At 35.8% G+C, this 21361-nt stretch overlaps 1 protein-coding gene across 1 annotated transcript in view; it reads right to left on the bottom strand.

Moving 5' to 3' along the window:
• Positions 1-21361, bottom strand: part of HERC4 (HECT and RLD domain containing E3 ubiquitin protein ligase 4) — a 123956-nt gene that overhangs the window by 21063 nt on the left and 81532 nt on the right. The window contains exons 15-17 of the mRNA XM_052639676.1: positions 16679-16798; positions 3713-3736; positions 1605-1703 (exon numbers count right to left, since the gene is read on the bottom strand). Coding sequence (XP_052495636.1) covers positions 1605-1703; positions 3713-3736; positions 16679-16798 — 243 coding nt within the window. The remainder of the gene's footprint in view (positions 1-1604; positions 1704-3712; positions 3737-16678; positions 16799-21361) is intronic.

The raw sequence follows: 21361 nt of genomic DNA, 5'->3' as shown, positions 1-21361 counted from the left end.
ACCTAACACAGTATTTAACACAGCATCAGAGATTAACAAACTATATTCTGAGGAAAAAAGTATCCTTTTGAAATTTTTGCAGTAATGTATAACTGATGATACCATTAAATAAGCATCGAACTATAAGAATAATGATAAATCTGAACAATGTTGTCTCTCAAAAAATAACTAGGATGGACAGTGGGAGAAAAAGAAGACAGCATTAAAACATACCTTTCCATAGAATAAGAAACAGCCTGGTCAACTAAAAGGTTTACAGAAAGTCATCTATCAGATTGATCACCACGCTGTTGTTATTAGTCACTAAATTCTGTCTGACTCTTCTGCAACCCCATGGACTACAGCCTACCCGGTTCCTCTCTGCATAGGATTCCCCAGGCAAGAATACTGCAGCGGGTTGCCATTTCCTTAGATTCTTTACTGCTGAGCCACCAGGGAAGCTCAAAGTGATCACCTATTGTGCTCACACTCCAAACATTTGGCTTTTACCAATTTAAAGCTTTTATTTTTTTTCCTGTGATTTTCTTTGTGTTCTTGCTCTAAAATGAAATATCCTACATTGAAAGCACCAAGTAATTGTTTTAACAAAGCCTACTAAAAAAAGCTGGCAATCCAACTGTTAGCATAAAACCTTGCAAAAATACTTATTTTTTTCCATTGATGAAAACAGAAATAAGCGCAGCTCTAAAATTCCTCCTTGTATTATTTATTGTTTAAAACTATGGAAGAATTTAGAATATCAAATGCATTTATTTTAAAGGAATAAAAACTGCTAACAAAACTGGGACAGGGGTAATTTTTAAAAGCATTTTTAGAATATTAAGTACCCAAGAACTCATCTCATCCTTTCTTAGTCCTCAGCCTTTATAGTCTGATATTCTGTATCAGAGGAAAAAACTCAAAACCTTTTTAATTTACAAGTTCAAAAGGTAAAGTAAAACTATTGTATTCCTTCATATTCACAATGTAAACTAGTTTTTAAAATTCTCATTATAAAGGAAAAAATACTCAACATAAGTAGGGGGAGGAAAAGAGCAAAGAGGAGACAACCAACCTCAAGAAAACACCTTATTATTACTAAAACATTCTTCACAGAAATTTCATACCCTACTCCCAATATGTGATCAAATGCCTCCTACTTTAACATTATCTCATCTCTACTCACTTTCATCTTCTACTAAGTACTTGTACTTAAGTACATAAGTAGGGAATATATAATACAATATAATATATAATACACGATTTGAAACAAACCAACATTTTATCAAGGAAACAAACTTTATAAAGGCTACATATTTCTGTGATGAAAGATTATACCATTTTAAAATATAAAATGATAAAAATCTAGATTCTATTTCGTTATAGCCTATATATATTATTCTATTTCCTTTTAAATATATTTAAGTATCCCTTATAAGAATGCACAATTTACATCCAACAGTCTTTTAGGTACTAAATATACTTTGGTAAAAGCACCTTTGCAAAAGACAGACTACAAAGGTAAAAAGTATCCCCAAAGACATTTCAAATATTTACTTTAAGAAAACACCACAGACAATTAAAAAACTACTCTCAAGTTAAACCAGTATTATACAACATTTTACCTGCATCTGTAAGACTGCATCTGTTTGTAACAGAGTAGTTTTTGCTTGGGCGTCAAATACAAATGGATATGTGCAGATTGTAACAGGGATATCTGCCAACTGGAAATAAAAAATTAGCTTATTAGTACAAACTGGTTTGTGACATATTTCTTGTAGGTACTGTCATTTCTTGTGTAAAGTTGATCATATTCTTGGTTCATTTGCTTTGTGTCATTCAGGAATTATACTGATAATTAGATGAAGCACTGGAATAAAGAACCCTAATTCCCAATTTGGGGAGAGAATTGTATACTTAGGAACCCATAAAATTGTAAATTACAGGTAGCATTTGCTTAACCTGTATTAAACTCGAAGTTTCAGTGAACTAGATTGGAAATTTATTCTAAATTTGGGGCTCCTCTGTTAAATACAGTACTCAGTTCTTGTATGTTAGCGCTACTCTAGCAACTGAGGTCAATGATAAGCAATCTACTTATTCATTCAACAGATATTTACTGCATGCCATAGGGTGCCAGCATTTTGTGAGCCCCAAAATTTGTTCATTCAACATACAAAATAAGCATGATTAGTACCATTATTTTCTGTCAACCTACAAAGTTGATCAATAATAGTTGATCTTTTACTACCATTATCAGATATTAGTCACCTCATCGATTACTTTATCCTAGCAGATGAAATAGTGATTGACTGCCAAGTTTTTAATAGGCCAGAAAAATACTAAGAGCTATGAACTGCCAGTCACAGATCAGCTAGAGGATGTATTTCTACCATGTATCCAACAAAGCAAAATTTCTGTGCTAGTTCTGACAGAGTCCCTTCTCCTTATAAGGTTTCCAGTGAAGACAATACACCGTGAAGCAACTCTTTTCTTTTTAAGTTCTTAGAAAGCTTTTTATATTAAATCTGAATCTGCATTTCTACAGATCACTTTGTTTTGTATTTCACTCTTCATTCTGCCCCTGCAGGGAAGTTTATATGGTTTAGAGAATTCATGCTCCCATGTTCTCCCTAAGTTGTCTTTTGTCCTCACTAAATATGCCCAGTTTTTCCAACCATCCAGAAAAATAATATGGTTTCCAACTCTTCTACATCCCAACTGCCATCTTTTAAATATATTTCAATTTGTCCAGGCCTCTTTTAACTATGGCCATCAAAAACAATGAAGTAATTCAATAGTGCCTAATCTACACAGAACCCAAGATTATCAATTCGCTGTTCTCAACATGTAAGACAACATGCTGAGTTATATTAATCCTTAAGTAAGTTATCATTCTTGGCTATTTTTCATGTGCCCATTTGACCCTCCACCCTGTGTCTGTGTCACTAACCAGCTATTGATGACTTTCCTAGAGTTTTCACTATTCTGAATCTAGAAGACTGAGACAGTTTCTAAAGTCCTCATCAGCCTCAGCACTCTTTGATTTCATAATTTTATATGCTGCTTCTACTTGAGGGTGAGGAAGCAAACAATGTTGGGCCTATAATTTAAAGCTAATTCTAAATATGTCACTGATTCAAGTGCTGGGAAAAAAAGCAAAGTAAACAACAAAACCTAACGTCTATAACAGAAGTATAATACAAAATTCCCAAGTGTTTAAAAAAGGTGGTTCGGGATTGTTGATTATGTAAGCCAAAATGCTAGAACCTTGAAAGTTTATTCAATTTTATGACCAAGTTGAATATCAAGTATCAGTTTAAAAACTGAAGCTAATTCTACTTCTCTAACATAAAATATTTTCTGCCTTCTGTGTAGGCCTTTGTTAAATTTTACAAGTTTGCTTTTTTTGTATTCTAAGGACACTATAAATTTTATTCTGAAAGACTTTAAGAGGATAGGAAATATTTTAAAACAAACATTGTTGAAAGGCATCATATAGGTGTAATGTTAACTAAAGAAAAAAGGGTCTGATTTTCTTCGGAAAATTCCTCTGAAATGTTAATATAGGGCAAATTCTATACACTCATTCATATATATATATATATATATATAAATATAAATATATATGTTTTACAGTCACAAAAAAGAGGAAGCTTGGGATCTCCAATCACTTAAGACAACACAGAGTATATCTTACTCTGAACAGGAGACTTTATTACACCAAACTTACCTCAGTTAATCCATGGTTGACATCCTAAGACGGCAGTGCAGAATGTAACAGTAATGAGGAAAGAGCAATGTTAGTGTCCAAATTTAACCATTTCTATTCAAAGTAGCATTTCATTTATTCTGCTACAGTAGAATACTGAATTAATGAAGTAGACCAAGATACATCTACAACAAAACTTACCCTTTCTACATATACCTTATATATCTAAAAATGTAGTAAGAACTTTCTTTCAGATATCTTGTGATCAGAAAATCATTGAGGCTTGAACATAATGAAATTTGGTTTCAGCAAGTAAGTACGTCATTTGCAGAATTTAAGCAGAACAGAAAAACTAATCTTACAACTAATTTGGTCTTGAAGAAATAATTTTATGGCCCAATTTCTCCACTTGGAAAATGGGAGAAAATATTCCTCAAAGACTTGGTTAATCTTGACAAAATGTTTGTAAAGTGTTTAGTAGATTAAAGAGCTACATGGAGAAAATAAGCCATAAGTTATTATTCTCAGAAATAACCAGTGAAATGCAGGTATCTAAAAACTAAGGATTCTTTAACATTAAATTCGCTTAAAATAGGAAGTACAAGACAGGGCATAGGGGTTGCTAAGTAGAAACAAGAAATGAAGAGAGAGAGAGAGATTCATGAAGGATATAATAATGAAAATTATAATGAAAGCTTACCATTGCATTGAACAGAAATGTACAACACTTTCTTGAAAAAAGCTTTCGTGTATGTTTAGAGTGAAGACTCAAATAAAGGGTTAAAATCTCCAAAAGTATGTTACTAAATTTGCAGATGGTACCTTGTATAGTGAGGAGTTAATCTTACCCAAAGAGATCCTCTCCCAATAGTCTGATTTTGCCCTGGAAGACAACCTATAGGACTTTGGAATTTCATACCTCAACAGGAGTATCACTGTTTTCCTGGAGACTCTGGGATATGTAGTTATCAGTTCTTACTCCAGAAGGGTTGGCAAGTAAAGGCCATCCAGATAGGCAGTATGTGATGGAGCCTCAGCAAAAACTCTGGGCACCAACGCTCTAGTGAGCTGCTTGGTTGGCAATACTCTGTGAGTATTGACACAAACAGATGCTAGGAAAGTAACTTGTCCATGACTCCTCAGGGAGAGGAAGACAAAAGTTCAGTCTTTGGTACCTTTGCCAGACTCTACCCTAAGCACTTTTCCCCTTGGCTGATTTTAATCTGAACTCTCTCCTTATAATAAACTGTAAATGTCAATGTAATAGTTTCCAAATAGTTCTGTGAAGTTTTGTAGCAAATTATTGAACCTGACAATGGTTCCAGGAATCTTCCAACCTCGCAACTAGTATCAGAAGTAAGGGCAGTCTTTGTGAACTGCTCCATCTAACTCTGCAGTTGGCTGGATTCTTGCATATGCCTCAAGGGGTATCACTGCAAGCTTTACTATATTAGCAAACATTTAGGGTTTATTTACTATATTGTGCCAAATAAAGCCAAGACAGTATAAGCATAAGTAAATATGACTTTAACTTCCTATTCTGAGAAAGATAAATATTTACAATTGTTTAATTAAAAAAACTCTGAGTTCCAAATTATCACTACATATGCGTCCCAATGGCAGTGCTAGCAGATACATTATAGAAGCTGTTCTGCAGAAAAAGCCATTTAGATTACACTCAGTTTAATTTAAAGCAATTTAACAGGAACACCTGAAATACTTGAATAGTACTAAATATATCTTGTGGGATGTTTTTAAAGTCCTACTACAACTAAGAAGGTGTGAGTAAGAAACACCTTTCAACATTTTTCTGACTACCTGTGGCCAATTTGATAACTATGTTTCATACCTGGTATCATGGAAGATGGATTTTACTATTAATAATGAAACACTAACCTATATGTACTTTGTTGCTACATGTAAATAGAGAAAGATGCTAGGCATATCATTTTGCATTGGGAAGACTGTCAGGATTTACAGTGCAACTAAACCATAAGTCTGATTGTAGAGAGAGATGTAAGCTAGAAGAAATATGAAAAAATAATGGGATGTAGATAACTTGGGAAAACAAGAGAGAGTATAAGATACCAAGCAAAATGATTTACCTAGGGAAGAAGCATCAAAGGAAAAACCAGATTTAGATCACTATTAGAAATTTCAATTTAAGTGTTAAGAAAACTAAGACAAAAGCTTAAACACTGAAAACAAAGTAAATACGCACAAAAGCAAGGGTAAACTCCTCTGGGAAGTATCAGGATTTCAAGGTAGTCACTATATTAGTTTCGAGTCTAACTGAGCCACCGTAGTATTTCCAAGGGAAATTTAAAAGAAAAACAAAGAGGTGGTGGTGGCGGGGGCGGGGGCGGGGGCAGGGGGTGGTATGGGGACAGGATACTGGCGAAATAGGTGTGGTCAACTGAAGGTCCACTGCTGAAAACCCACCGTATCATTTAACCCACAGTCTACTCTTGGCTCCAAATCCACATACCCAAGTACTATCTGTTGGCTGTTTGTAGACTGGGGGCCCTGAAATTAGGTCAAGATATGCCTAATTTTAGTTACCCAATGTCCTAGAAACCTGAGTGAGAAAGGCATGAAGGAATGTTCAAAGTCAGGGTCTCACTGTCTGAAGCAAACTTCACTAAGGTTTCTTTAAACATCAATAGTGAATGATAATTTACTTAGTTTTAGACCAAAAAAGATGCAATTCCTTGGCACGTTTTAGTTTCAACATATTACTTATGGCAAAACACTGTATCATTGCTGGTGGCATCACTATTTAAGGGTGTAACACAGAATTACTCTAAATATAAACAGAGGATGCTGAAGTCATTGAAGTAATTCAAATAAATATGAAGTGTTGGTGACTTGAGAAAAATATAAAAGATACTTCTAAAACATGAAGAAAATGAAAAATATACAAATATAACTTGGTAATTCAAGGCATAAGGAATCAGTCCAAGAATCCACAAAATATTAATGCCATTAAAGATTACAAGGGGGCTTAAAAAGCAAATGAGAACATTCTGGGAAATATTATAGCTACAAGGTTTATAATGCAAGTATTAAATGTATCACAAATATTAAAGTATGCAAATGTACTTTAATTTCTTCATTTCAGTAAATGAGGAAGAAGCTCAAACCCAGGAAGTACCAGCTGGTCTTCCCAGGTGTTACATCAGGCTATCTTCCTGGTTTGCTGGTGAGCATGTCATGTCATTAGCTCAGCACTGTCCATAGTTAAAGTATAAAACCTTAACTCCACAGAACAAATACAGTAATGACTTATAAACATGGCAAAATTAATACTGAAATTAAAGTTATGACTTAAAAATATATAAAGTATATCAAAGACTAAAAATTTCACCAGTTTATCAAATATATTTAATTAGTACTTACTTGTATCTGACATAGACATACACAGTTCTTGAAATAAATGAATATACACTTTTAAAAATGCTTAACTTGATTCAGTTATAACAGGCAAAGACTCAGCATAGAACTTTTTATACATTCATCAATTTTTACTAGATATATATTGATACTGTACAGTAACAAAAAGGATAAGAAAAGGAAGAAAAAAGTAGCAAAAAGATTAGTTGTAACCACTGAAGTATTTTTGTCTTTTGACTATGCCTCACAGCTTGCGGGAACCTAGTTCCCTGATCAGGGATCGAACCCAGCCCTTGGCAGTACCCAAACCACTGGACCACTAGGGAATTTCCCACTAAAGTATTTTTAGAAACAATTTTAGAGCCAAGTTAAAAGAAGTAAGCAAATAAACTAAGAATAGTATCTACAAAGTGGGGGAAAAAACATCAAATAGAAGAAGATAAAGAGAAAACTCACATACCCTTTTAATTTGCCAGAAACTATTTACTGTAGAGGGAGAAAAACAGATAAAAAGCAAAAGGAATCCAAAGTGGCAGGAGTAGGAGGATCAAGCAAAAACTTCACGGAAATGTGTAGAGGGAAACAGATGAAAGAGGATGGGAAAATAGGAGAGGATTAGGTGAAAAGTTAGTCTCAGCTGTACAAAAGGACATTGTAAGGGGTGCAAAAAATTCACAGAATTAGTTTTTAATGTTTAGAGACAAGGAAAGCAAATACCTGATGCATTCTTAAAAGTTTACACCAAATGGGTTTTTTCCTTCTAGTTCTATTGAATTATAAATGACATATAGCTCTGTGTTAGTTTAAGGTTTATATACCTGATGGATTCTTAAAATACTTGAAAGGGAAAGAAAATCTGAGAAAAAAAAAAATCTCAACAGACTATAGCATAAAGAGAAATATAATAAAAGCAATATAATAAAGGTGAAATAATCTTGTTGCAGTGTTTAGAACAAGGTGAAGTTTCACATACATATGTGTATATATTTTGTCTCCCTGGTGGCTCAGACGATAAGGAATCTGTTTGCAATGAACTGAGACCTGGGTTCAATCTCTGGGTTGGGAATATCCCCTGGCGGAGGGCATGGCAACCAACTCCAGTATTCTTGCCTGGAGAATCCCATGAACAGAGGAGCATGGGGGGCTACAGTTCATGGGGTTGCAAAGAGTCAGACATGACTGAGCAACTAAGCACAGCACAGCATAGTGCATATATTTACATATATAAAACACATGTATATATAAATAAAATTTATAGACATATTTTTTATAATTCATAGTAACTATGTTCTATCAAGGAATATTATAAACTTTCACACCAAAGGAATGGAATTATTTCAAGATCATAACTCTTGTTCAATAATATTATACATATGTATGTGTATATATCTGTTGGTTATATAAATACACATATACATATCTATATCATCACAAAATAACTTGGATCTTTAGGATAGACTCTTTAAAACTTTACTAACTTTATTTACAAGGCCCATATGATGTTCGACCTAGTGTCAACATTAGTAATGCAAGTATGAATTTTATTAAACAGTCTCAGGGAAAAAAAGCCTTTAGTGTTATATGTAAATGTGAAAGTGGTTTGAATTCTCCCACAGAATGCTCCTTCAGATATTATAATATAAATTAATAAACTACTTGAGTTAGTCAAAGACCTTCAAAGTAAACTGTCAGCCTTCTATTTCCAAAAGACCAGAAGAACCCAAATCATGGGTTCTAGATTCTGATTTCTAAAATGTGATCTTAAATCCACTGTGCCAATTAAAGAACAAGTTTCTACTGCCACAACCACATATTCAATACCAGCCTGTCTATAAATGGAGAAAAAGGAAAATTATGTGGTTGAAAGAGGAGAGTTAACAGAAAGCACAGCAAGTACAGCAACTTGGAAATCTTGAAATAAGATGGCCCTCCATTGTCTCCCTCTCACCAGAAAACAGTGGCATTGAAAGAGTTCCTAAGGAAATTCAATTTGATATCATCACAGTTATACACAAAGAGAAGTTTGGATATAAGCCTCTAAATTTAAAAGCAAACATTCAAACCACAGGGTTACCACAAAGCACAAGATTATTGCTACCTTAAAAGTTCTATTAGACTGGCATTTTCTCTTAACCTGTTCAGAACTGTTTTACACTACATACTAGGTAAAAATTCAGATGTCAAAGGACATCAGATCTAATTCACAGTGACCCAAGAGGATATAACTCTCCAGGAGAGAGTGAAATGTTTAGTGAAGTAAGTTAGACAGAAATACAAATACTATATAAGTTACATGTGCAATCTAAAAAATAGTACAACGGAATCTATGTACAAAACAGAAACAGACTCATATAGAAAACAAACTTATAGTCACCAAAGGGGAGGGAGTAGGAGGAACAAATTAGGAGTAGGGGATTACAGCTATAAACTACTGTACATAAAACAGATAAGCAACAAGGATTTACTGTATACCACAAGGAACTGGATTTAATAAAAAAGACAAACACTAAAAAAAGTGTTGAGATGATACAGGAACCTAAGTGCTCTTATGTTACACTCCTTTCTTATCATAATCAGGTTGTGAGCGGAGATTCCTGATCAAGACAACATAATCATCCTCCATACTAAATAATAACCTCGTTTTAAAATTTGTAGTGTTATAATTAATTTACAAATTTGTTATGGCTTTAGAATTCTTTTAAAAGCTAAGAACCAGGAGTTTAGAACTAGTTTAGTATTTGCATACATTTAAATAAGATGGTCATAAACAGGGTAAGTGAACATTAAGCTTCTTAAAAGAATTGTTTTATTTTAAAAGGAGTCTATATATTAATGAAGTCTCAAAAACATTGCTCAAAGACCCAGGTTACCGAGGTGGTATGTCGGAGTTCACATGCAAAGTCTTAGAATAAAAAAAGTTCATTGTCTCAATCATCAGTGTCCCTCAATGGTAAATAATTTTAACTCCTTTTACAATAAATATTTTTAAGCCTGAAATCTGCATTCACTCAAAGATGAGATATGAGACTTCAAACAAGTCTTGCAGAGGGAAAATTAATAACCTCAAGAAATATGTTTTTTCTCCTGTCTTAGGAGTTCTCTGGAAGAAGCGTGTGAAAAGCTTTATCTAGATGAGTGATTTAGTTAAAACAGGGAAGGAAAAAGGAAATATTTATTCATAGCTTTCCAGAAGTCAAGGATTTTCCTTCTCAAAAAACTGCTATCCCTTGACTCCAGCTATAGCTCTACTTCTCTTACCCCTCCTCTCAAGCGTGGAACTCTGTGAAAGCACTGCCTATGAATGCTGTTCCCTATTCCTCACCCCTACATTTCTCTTAAGCATAACTTACCTAGACTGGCATTATCAAGGTTACCAGTGACCTTCATGAAACCAAACTCACTGCTCAATTCCATGGTTTTATCCTGTTTCTCAACAGCATTCAATACAGATTTCTCCTTCCCTTTTTCAGTTTCCACAACACTACTCTAGTTTTCCTTCTACCTTTCATCTCCTTTGTTGATTTCTCTCCTTTCCTCATTTCATATCCATCAATAATTCTTGTGCCTTTTACCTCCAAGAGGTACTCAAGACCATTTATTTCCTCCTTCCATTATATAACTACCAACCATGGACAAACTCATCATTTTCTCTCCCCTAACCTATTAAAACTATCTTCTAACTAGTCTCCCTCTGAATTTTTGTTCCATCCCCCTCATTCCAACCTCCACACAGCTGATAGGGTAGTTATTTCAGAATATAAATTACACTGTACAATATCCACCTTAGGTTCACCAGCATCCAACAGATAGTCATAACACTTCAGATAAAATCCGTATTTCTGACCTTAATCTACTGAACTTTGCATGATCTGGCACCTGCCCATTTCTCTGACTGTTTCTCAGAACTCTCCCCATTCCCTTATTTTTAGCAATGTGTGTGCTCAGTCTCTGTTATGTACAACATTTTGCAACACCAGGGACTGTAGCCCACCAGGCTCCTCTGTCCATGGGATTTCCCAGGCAAGAGCACTGGAGTGGGTTATCATTTCTTACTCCAGAGGATCTTCTCAACCCAGAGATCAAACCAGTGTCTCTTTTGTTTCTTGCATTGGCAGGCGGATTCCTTACCACTGCGCCACCTTGGAAGCCCATTTTATACTGGCCTTCTTCTATCCTTCAAACACTTGTTCTCGCCAAAGGTCTTTTACTAGATACTCATTTTCCCTGGAGTTTTCCTTGCACTGATCTTACATAGCTGCTTTTTCTCATTTAGATTATAGATCATACTTCATTAGAAAAGACTCTTCTGATTACCCAACTGCAAGAAACCATCCAGTCTTTATTACCTTCTCTTATTTTCATCCTCTATATAGTGTACATTATTAGCTTTCTATGGCAGGGGAAGAAGGGTGTGCGTTACTTGATTACTATTCATCTTGCCTACTAGATTATAAGTTTCATGAGAACAGGCCTTATCCATCTGGCTCAGCACTGTATTTCTAATACCTAAATAAGTGCTTGTTACATGTGTCTTCAGTTGCTCACTCGTGTCTGACTCTTCTCAGCCTGTCAGACTCCTCTGTTCATGCAATTTCCAGGTAAGAAGCATGGATTGGGGGTGCCATTTCTTACACCAGGGGATCTTTCCAACTCAGGGACTGAACCCTCGTCTCTTGCACCTCCCGCACTGGCACATGGATTCTTTAACACTAGCACCACCTGGGCAGCCTGTCTGTTACACAGAAGATTCTTACTAAGTATTTGCTGAATGAGCAAATGGGTAGACATAAATCTGTAAGTTGGTTGTAAACTTGACTGAGCCTCCTAGTGACTCGGGAAAATAATCAACAAGTCAGTCCCAGTGAAGATCTAAGTACCTAGGGAAGTCTTTGCTATGTTCTAGAAAGTGTTCAAGATGTTCTGGAAGTCACCTTATTCCTATAGGGAAGAGTACCCTAAAAAGAGCATAAGTAAACTGCACTGCTATTCAAAAACTACTGTACTTTCTAAGGGCCTACAAGACATATATGAGACACTATAAAAAGTACAGGTGAATAAATTGACAGAGTGCCTATTCACAAGGAGCTTGCAGTTGGTACCTAGCAACCAATCAAAGGCCTTGCTAGAATTCAGTTCAGTTCAGTCACGTCTGACTCTGCGATCCCATGGACTGCAGTACGCCAGGCTTCCCTGTCCATCACCGACTCCTGGAGTTTACTCAAATTCATGTCCACTGAGTCAGTGATGCCATCCAACCATCTCATCTCTGTCCCCTTCTCCTCCTGCCTTCAATCTTTCCCAGCATCAGGGTCTTTTCTGATGAGTCAGTTCTTCGAATCCAGTGGCCAAAGTATTGGAGCTTTAATATCAGTCCTTCCAATGAATATTCAAGACAGATTTAGGATTGACTGGTTTGATCTCCTTGTAGTGCAAGGGACTCTCAAGAGTTTTCTCCAAATTAAAAAAAAAAGTTTTCTCCAACACCATAGTTCAAAAGCATCAACTCTTTGGTGCTCAGCCTTCTTTATGGTCCAACTCTCACATCCATACATGACTACTGAAAAAACTGTAGCTTTGACTAGACAGACCTTTGTCAGCAAAGTAATGTCTCTGCTTTTTAATATGCTCTCTAGGTTGGTCATAGCTTTTCTCCCAAGGAGCATGCATTTTTTAGTTTCATGGCTGCAGTCACCATCTGCAGTGATTTTGGAGCCCAAGACAAGTCTGCCACTGTCCCCACTGTTTCCCCATCTACTTGCCATGAAGTCTTGGGACCAGATGCCATGATCTTAGTTTTTGTAATGTTGAGTTTTAAGTCAGCTTTTTCAATCTCCTCTTTCACTTTTACATCAGGTGGCCGAAGTATTAGAGCTTTAGCATCCGTCCTTTCAGTAAATATGCAGGACTAATTTCTTTTAGGATTGACTGGTTTGATTTTCTTGCAGTCCAAAGGACTCTCAACAGTCTTCTCCAACACCACAGTTCAAAAGCATCAGTTCTTTGGTGCTCAGCCTTCTTTACGGTCCAAATCTCACATCCATACCTGACTGCTGAAAAAAAACCATAGCTTTGACTAGATGGACCTTTGTCAAACCTTTGCTTCTTGACCTGCATACAGGTTTTGCAGGAAGCAGATAAGGTGGTCTGCTATTCCCATCTCTTGAAGAATTTTCCACAGTTTGTTATGAGCCACACTAAAGAGGCTCTTTAGTTCCTCTTAGCTTTCTGCCATATGGGTGGTGTCATCTGCATATCCGAGGTTACTGATATTTCTGCCGGCAATCTTGATTCCAACTTGTGCTTCATCCTGCCCCACATTTCATATAATGTTCTCTGCATATAAGTTAAATAGGCAGGGTGACAATATACAGCCTTGATGTACTCCTTTCTCAATTTGGAACCAGTCCAGTGTTCCATGTCTAACTGTAGCTTCTTGACCTGCATACAGGTTTCGCAGGAGGTAGGTAAGGTGGTCTGCTATTCCCATCACTTGGAGAATTTTCCAGTTTGTTGTGATCCACACAGTCAAAAGGCTTTAGCATAGTCAATGAACCAAAAGTAGATGTTTTTCTGGAATTTTCTTGCTTTTTCAATGTTACAACGGATGTTGACAATTTGATCTCTGGTTCCTCTGCCTTTTCCAAATCCAGCTTGAACATCTGGAAGTTCTCGGTTCACATACTGTTGAAGCCTGGCTTGGAGAATTTTGAGCATTACTTTGCTAGCGTGTGAGATGAGTGCAGTTGTGCGGTAGTTTGAACATTCTTTGGCATTGTCTTTCTTTGGGATTGGAATGAAAACTGACCTTTTCCAGTCCTGTGGCCACTGCTGAGTATTCCAAATTTGTTGGCATACTGAATGCAACACTTTCACAGAACCATCTTTTAAGATTTTAAATAGCTCAACTGGAATTCAATCACCTCCACTAGCTTTGTTTGTAGTGATGCTTCCTAAGGCCCACTTGACTTTGTACTTCAGGATGTCTGGCTCTAGGTGAGGGATCACACCACTGTGGTTATCTGGGTCATGAAGATGACCTTTATTGTATATTCTTCTGTGTATTCTTGCCACCTCTTAACATCTGCTTCTGTTAGGTCCATACCATTTCTGTCCTTAATTGTGAACATCTTTGTATGAAATGTTCCCTTGAAGAGATCTCTAGCCTTTCCCATTGTATTGTTTTCCTCTATTTCTCTGCACGGATCACTTAGGAAGGCTTTCTTATCTCTCCCTGCTATTCTTTGGAACTTTGCATTCAGATGTGGACATCTTTTCTTTTCTCCTTTACCTTTAGCTTCTCTTCTTTTTTCAGCTATTTGTAAGGCCTTCTCAGACTACCATTTTGCCTTTTCGCTTTCTTCTTGGTGATGGTTCTGATCACTGCCTCCTGTGTAATGTTATGTACATCCGTCTTGTACATACGTTATGTACATAGTTCTTCAGGTATTCTATCAGATCTAATCCTTTGACTCTATTTGTCACTTCCATTGTATAATCATAAAGGGTTTAACTTAGGTCATACCTGAATGGTCTAGTGATTTTCCCTACTTTCTCCTATGTAGGTCTGAATACTGCAATAAGGTGTTCATGATCTGAGCCACAGTTAGCTCCTGGTCTTGTTTTTGCTGAGTATTTAGAGCTTCTCCATCTTTGACTGCAAAGAATATAATCAATCTGATTTTGGTACTGACCATCTGGTGACGTGCATGCATATTCTTTTGTGTTGTTGGAAGAGGGTGTTTGCTATGACCAGTGCGTTTTCTTGGCAAAACACTATTAGCCTTTGCCCTGCTTCATTTTGTACTTGAGGCCCAAACTTGCCTGTTACTCCAGGTATCTCTTGACTTCCTACTTTTGCACTCCAGTCCCCTATGATTAAAAGGGCATCTTTTTTTTTGGTGTTATTTCTAGAAGGTCTTGTAGGTCTTCATAGAACTGTTCAACTTCAGCTTCTTCAGCGTTAGTGGCTGGAGCACAGACTTGGGTTACTCTGATCTTCAATGGTCTGCCTTGGAAATGAACAAAGATCATTCCGTCATTTTTGAGATCGCACCCAAGTACTGCATTTCGGACTCTCGTTGAATATGAGTGCTACTCCATTTCTTCTAAGGGATTCTCTCCCACAGTAGTAGATATAACGGTCATCTAAATTAAATTTGCCCATTCTGGTCCATTGATTCCTAAAATGTTGATGTTCATTCTGGCCATCTCCTGATTGACCACTTCCAATTTACCTTGACTCATGGACCTAACATTTCAGGTTCCTATGCAATATTGCTCTTTATAGCATCAGATTTTACTTCCATCATTAGTCACATCCACAACTGAGTGGTGTTTTCGCTTTGGCTCAGCCTCTTCATTCTTTCTGGAGTTATTTCTCCACTGTTCTCCAGTAGCATACTGGGCACCTACCAACCTGGGAAGTCCATCTTTCAGTGTCATATCCTTTTGCCTTTCCATATTGTTTATGGGGTTCTCAGGATAAGAATACTGATGGGCAGGGCCAAGCTCAGCAAATCTTTAATCCAATTTTCTGTTGATGGGTGGGGCTGTGTTCCCTCCCTCAGGCCACATTATGGTAGGGTTAACTGTAGTAACTTCCTTCACAAGGACTTATACCAGCATACCACAACTCCCAGGACTGATGTATTCAGTGCCCTACACACCACGGCAGGCCGCTGTTGACCCACACCTCCACCGAGACTCCTGGACAGTCACAGGCAAGTCTGACTCAGTCTCTTGTGGGGTCACTGCTCCTTTCTCCTTTCTAGAACTGCTACACGCATATATCTAAAGTATCTGCTTCACAGATGAAAAAGTTGGCCTTAAGTATATTACAAAGGTTAGCAAATAAGAGTATTAAACCTGTTTTATATCTAGCTGCTTATCCAATTCTATACTGAAATTTCACATGAGTAATTAAAGTTTTATAAGACTGTGTTATTATTTTTATGTTTTTTGGATCACACAGATCTTTGGAGATCTTAGTTTCCTGACCAGGAACTGAACTCACACACCCTGGGATGGAAAGTCTTAACCATGGGATCACCAGGGAAGTCCCTATGCTATTATTTTAATAGAACATTAAGTGTCTAGTTATTAGAGACTTAGCCACATGGAAAGAAATATGTACATTTGTGGATGTACACCAAAAAACTGAAATCAAATTAAATACATAAAAGAGGGGAAGAATTAATGGTCACACAGCTCTCTTCTGGTAGTTCTGAGGCACTGATATCAAAATTCTAATATATCCTTAGAGTTCAAGTATCAGCACTCCAGTATTTTCAGCATTAGAGAATTAAGAGACAACATCATAGAAAATAAATGAAACTTAAAATCTAAGTCATATTTGCATTTTTCTGTAAAAAAGTGTAATCTATGTCTTTGGTTTGGCTTTATATAAAAGCTGAACACTTACTTATAAACACTGAATAATATATATATAGCTGCTATTCTGCAATATGTTTTTATTTTAAAAATGAGTTCTGGATAAAAGCTCTGCTATTTTAATAATATGCAATTGTTCACTTTGTATTAGAACAAATGATACAAAAAAAAAAAAGAACTCATAAAATGCAGTAAGTAACATACCATTCCATAGGCCTGCTGTTGGACCCAGATGATATAATCATTCCGTATGTCTATCAATTCTTGTACTTCATGTATATAAAATTTATCATATTGAATAATCTGTCCAGATTTCTCATTTACCTACAAAAAAATTAAAATGTAATTAACATTAAATTTAACCAGTACCTAAGAAAGAGACTGAAAAGTATTTAAATAGAAAAAGGTTTGAGATTTCTTAGCTATTTTCTCTTCCTATAAAAAATACTTTACTGAGTGCCTACCATATGTAAAATGCTAGTTAAGTGCTATGAGAAATACAAAGATTTATAAGATGTGATATCTGTATTTAGTACCTCAAAAGCAAGTTAAAAAAAAATTTATGTAACACCACATGAGCTATCCCATTAAAATATATATATATAATACAAACTAGAAACTATCAAGTCTTCTGATTGAGAATGGAACTTAAATAATAGTAAGAATAGCTAAAGCCCTAGAATCTGAATGTAAACTCCCCCTTCATCTTTGGCTAACTCTTAAACCATGAAAGCACAAGTGAGACTTGGTGGGGGATACTCCAATAGAAAGCACCAACTTTCTGAGACTACTCAGAGCAGATTTCAAGACAAGCATTTCCAGAGGAAAAATGGCCCATTTAATAATGCTAAAATAATTCATTTATCAAGAAGTCATGACAATCCCAGGGCTTCCCTGGTAGCTCAGTGGTAAAGAATTTGCATGCCAGTGCAGGAGGCCCAGGTTTGATCCCTGATCCAGGAAGATCCCACATGCGATGGAGCAACTAAGGCTGTGGACCACAACTGCTGATCCTGTGCTCTAGAGCCTGCAAGCTGCAACTACTGAAGCCCAAGCACCCAGAGCCGATGTTCCGCAACAAGAAAAGCCATCCCAACAAAACTAGAGAGTAACCGCCACCACCACCCCCATCCCACCCCCACTTGCCACAACTAGAGAAAGTCCACAAGCAACAACAAAGACTCAGGTCGGTCAAAAATAATTAATTAATAATCATAAAAACTCAACTCCAGAGTAATTACAGATTAGACTGGCTTGAATCCTGAAACTAACAACCACACAAGATGTATACAAATTTACAGGAATAAATTCAGCTTTTCCTATTTTACAGACATTCAAAATTTGTGAGACATATTCAAAATTTGTGAGACATATCCAAAATCAGATAAGTAAATAAAACAAAAGACACATAAAAAAAGTCTAAGAGAAAACACAATCAACAGAGCCAGACTCAGAGATGACCTAGAGGCTGCAGTAAGTAGACAGGTGCTTTAGGAAGGTATTTTGAACTTACTGAAAATAAAAACAAAACACATCAAAATTTTTGGAATGCCAGTAAAGCAGAGCATAGAAGGAAACTTATAGCATTTAACAATCATGGTAAAATAAAAGGTCTAAAATCAATAGCCTAATAAGCTTCAGCTCAGGAATTCCCTGATGGTCTAGTGGTTAGGACTCGGTGCTTTCACTGCCACAGACTGGGTTCAATCTCACCAACTGTGTGGTATTGCCAAAAAAAAAATTCTCAGCTTTAAGAACCTAGAAAATGATCAAATTAAGGACAATCAAGTAGAGGAAAAGAAAGATAAGAAATACAAAACACTTTAGTTTTTAAATCTAATATTATTAATAAATATTTACATTTTTCAAAAGAAAAGTCCAGGCCAAGATGGCTTCACTGTTGAATTCTATCAAAAATTAATAATACCAATCTTAAACTCAGAACAAAGAGAAAGAGGGATCACTTCTTAATTCATTTTATGACGCTAGGATAACCTTGATGCTAAGAAGCTGATGAGAAACAAAATTTATCCAATCAACATCCCTAATGAACACTGACACAAAACCCTCAACAAAATATGAGCAAATTAAATCCAACAATATATATAAAATAATAAAATGTCTAAGTGGAGTTTATCCCAGGAATGATTAAATTAACACAAATGAATTTTACTACATTTCAGGGAAAAAATATAATAATAATAATTTGTTCATCTCAACAGATGCAGAAAAAAAAGCATCTAACAAAGTTCAAGGTCCCTTCATAATAACAACTCTCAGCAAACCGGGAATAGAAAGATAGGAATAGCTTTATCTTCACACAGATAAAGCTCACCTTAAAATCAAAACAAAAACTCTACAGCTAATATCATGCTTATGAGTAAAACATTAAAAACTTTCTTTCTAAGATGAAGACTTAGACAAGAATTGTTCACTGCAACCATTTATACTGAACACTGCACTGGGAAGTCTTAGCCAATTAAATACGGAGAGAAAATATCATGACTGTATACATAAAAAATGCAAATGAATCTAGGAGAGAACTATTAATTTACCAAGGTCACAGAGTACAAGGTGAAAATTCAACTGAATTTCTCCACACGAGCAACAAAACTGAATTTCTCCATACCACTAACAATCAAAAATAATTTTAATTATAATTTACAAAAGCATAAAAAACATTAAAAATAGAGTTGAGCAGTTATAACAGAAACCACACAGTTCACAAAGTACAAAACATTACTATCTAAACTTTCACAGAAAAAGTTTACAACTCTTGCCTTACAGCTTAACTCTTTCTGCTGCTAAAAGAGAAAGTAAACCCAGCAATTATACACAAAAACTCACTGGCTTTTCCTTCTCCAATATTTATGTGTTGTTGTTGTTGTTTAATCACTAAGTTGTGTCCAACTCTTTTGTGATCCCATGGACTGTAGTCTGCCAGACTCCTCTGTCCACGGGATTTCCCAGACAAGAATACTAGAGTGGGCTGCCATTTCCTTCTCCAGGGGATCTTCCAGACCCAGTGTCTCCTGCAAATCTTTACTACTGAGCCACCTAGGAAGCCCAATATTTATCCGCAGAAACTACTAAATAGATACATTAACTATTACATTGGACTCTTTAAAAATTTAATGATACTTGTTGAAAACCATCCACATCCTACTGACCTCTGATGTATTTTTATCTGAAATATTTATTTTAAAAGGTAAACTGCAATTTCCCTCACCAGTAACAACCAGTGTTTACAGCTTTTATATCATGCAGATATGACATGTTTTTTATAAGAAATGCTATGTTAGAATGTGTGTGTATATTTCCCCTCAGTTGTGTCTTACTCTTTGCAACTCACTAGACTGTAGCCTGCCAGGCTCCTCTGTCCATGGAATTTTCCAGGCAAAAATACTGCAGTGGGTTGCCATTTCCTACTCCAGGGATTGAACCCATGTCTCGTGTGTCTCCTGCTTTGGCGGGTGGATTCTATACCACTGAGCTGCCTGAGAAGACCGTCAAGTTAGAATAAAAACTAGCAATTTAGAAATTAGGTTTCATTCAGGAACAAATTTCAGTCAAACTTAAGACTTGGGGGGAAATGATGGTTAACAGTTAATTCAGTCACAATGATTTAATAACTGAAGACAAAATCAGTTGTTAGTCTTTTAAAAATAGAAAAATATTTAGGCACTGAATAGAAGACTGATCCAAAAGACCTGTATACAGATTTACATATAAAATCAACAGTTTAAAAAAATATAAATAAAAATACATTTGTATGGAAGGTAAAATTGACAAGACATTATTTTCTTCAGGAAGTCTTCTTTAATTCTTTTGAGTTATGTGCCCTCCCATGTGTTCTCACAGCACCCTTCCTTTTGCTTAATCTAGCACTTACCATGCTATATTATAAACAATTATTTATTTGTATTATACAACTGTTCTACATTTATAATCTTAACAAGGGAAGAAATCACATCTTTCCCTTATAACTGCATCACTAATGTTTATAACTGCACCATAATAAGCACACAGTAGGCACTCAGTAAATGTTTGTAAAATCAATTTTAAAAATTACATGACAGAAGTTCAAAACAACGTACACATTCAATACTGCTGTCTAAAATGTAAAAAATAGAAACTATATATGTGTGACCATAATGCTTCATATATTAATTACAGTTTAGTACTCTCATTTATAAACCTGAGTTCAGAGGTGGTATATGGTATGTAAACATATGCCTTGTTTGTTTGGGTTTAAGGGTTCCTTGGAAAAAAAATTTTTGATAATCACTGACTTAGAAGATTAGCATGATATGCAGCACTTAAGCTAGTCAGATCAAGTAAGTCTTTTCTTTTGGCATATTAGTATCTCTATGATATACTGTGTGAAAACTCAGAAACTACTAAACAACCCAATTTCTTGCCAGCAAATTCATTTATCTGGTAACACATTCATTCCTGACAACAGGTACCAAAATTATCTTTCTTGTGATGCCATTTGGAGCACTCGGAGTGATTTCTAATTCAAAAGCTTTCCAAAGGACATGACATAAGGGAGGAACAAGTCATTTATATGTCCTGAAAAGATCAGGAGAAATACAGACCAGTTCTACAGTTCTTAATCCTGTTCCAGGTTTGGTCAGGAAGGAAACCCCTTTAGGAAACTTCTCCTAATTCTTAACTATGGAGCAGAGAGAAGAAATATATACAGCTGTCAGACATAAGGTGTCTTCTAAAACACAAATCTCTGATAGGCAATTTAGGTTCCACTATAGATGAAAATAAATCATCCCTGACAATTATCTGACAGGTTAGAACCAAGTAAAATTTTCTTCAAAGTAAGAGGTAAAAGAAAGGTAAAAAAAAAAAAAAAAAAAAAAGAAAGGTAAG

Source organism: Budorcas taxicolor, chromosome 5 (genome assembly GCF_023091745.1).
Source record: "Budorcas taxicolor isolate Tak-1 chromosome 5, Takin1.1, whole genome shotgun sequence".
NCBI classification, from domain to species: Eukaryota; Metazoa; Chordata; class Mammalia; order Artiodactyla; family Bovidae; genus Budorcas; species Budorcas taxicolor.
The sequence above is the reverse complement of the archived record's forward strand: the minus strand, read 5'-3'. Positions and strand labels throughout refer to the sequence as shown.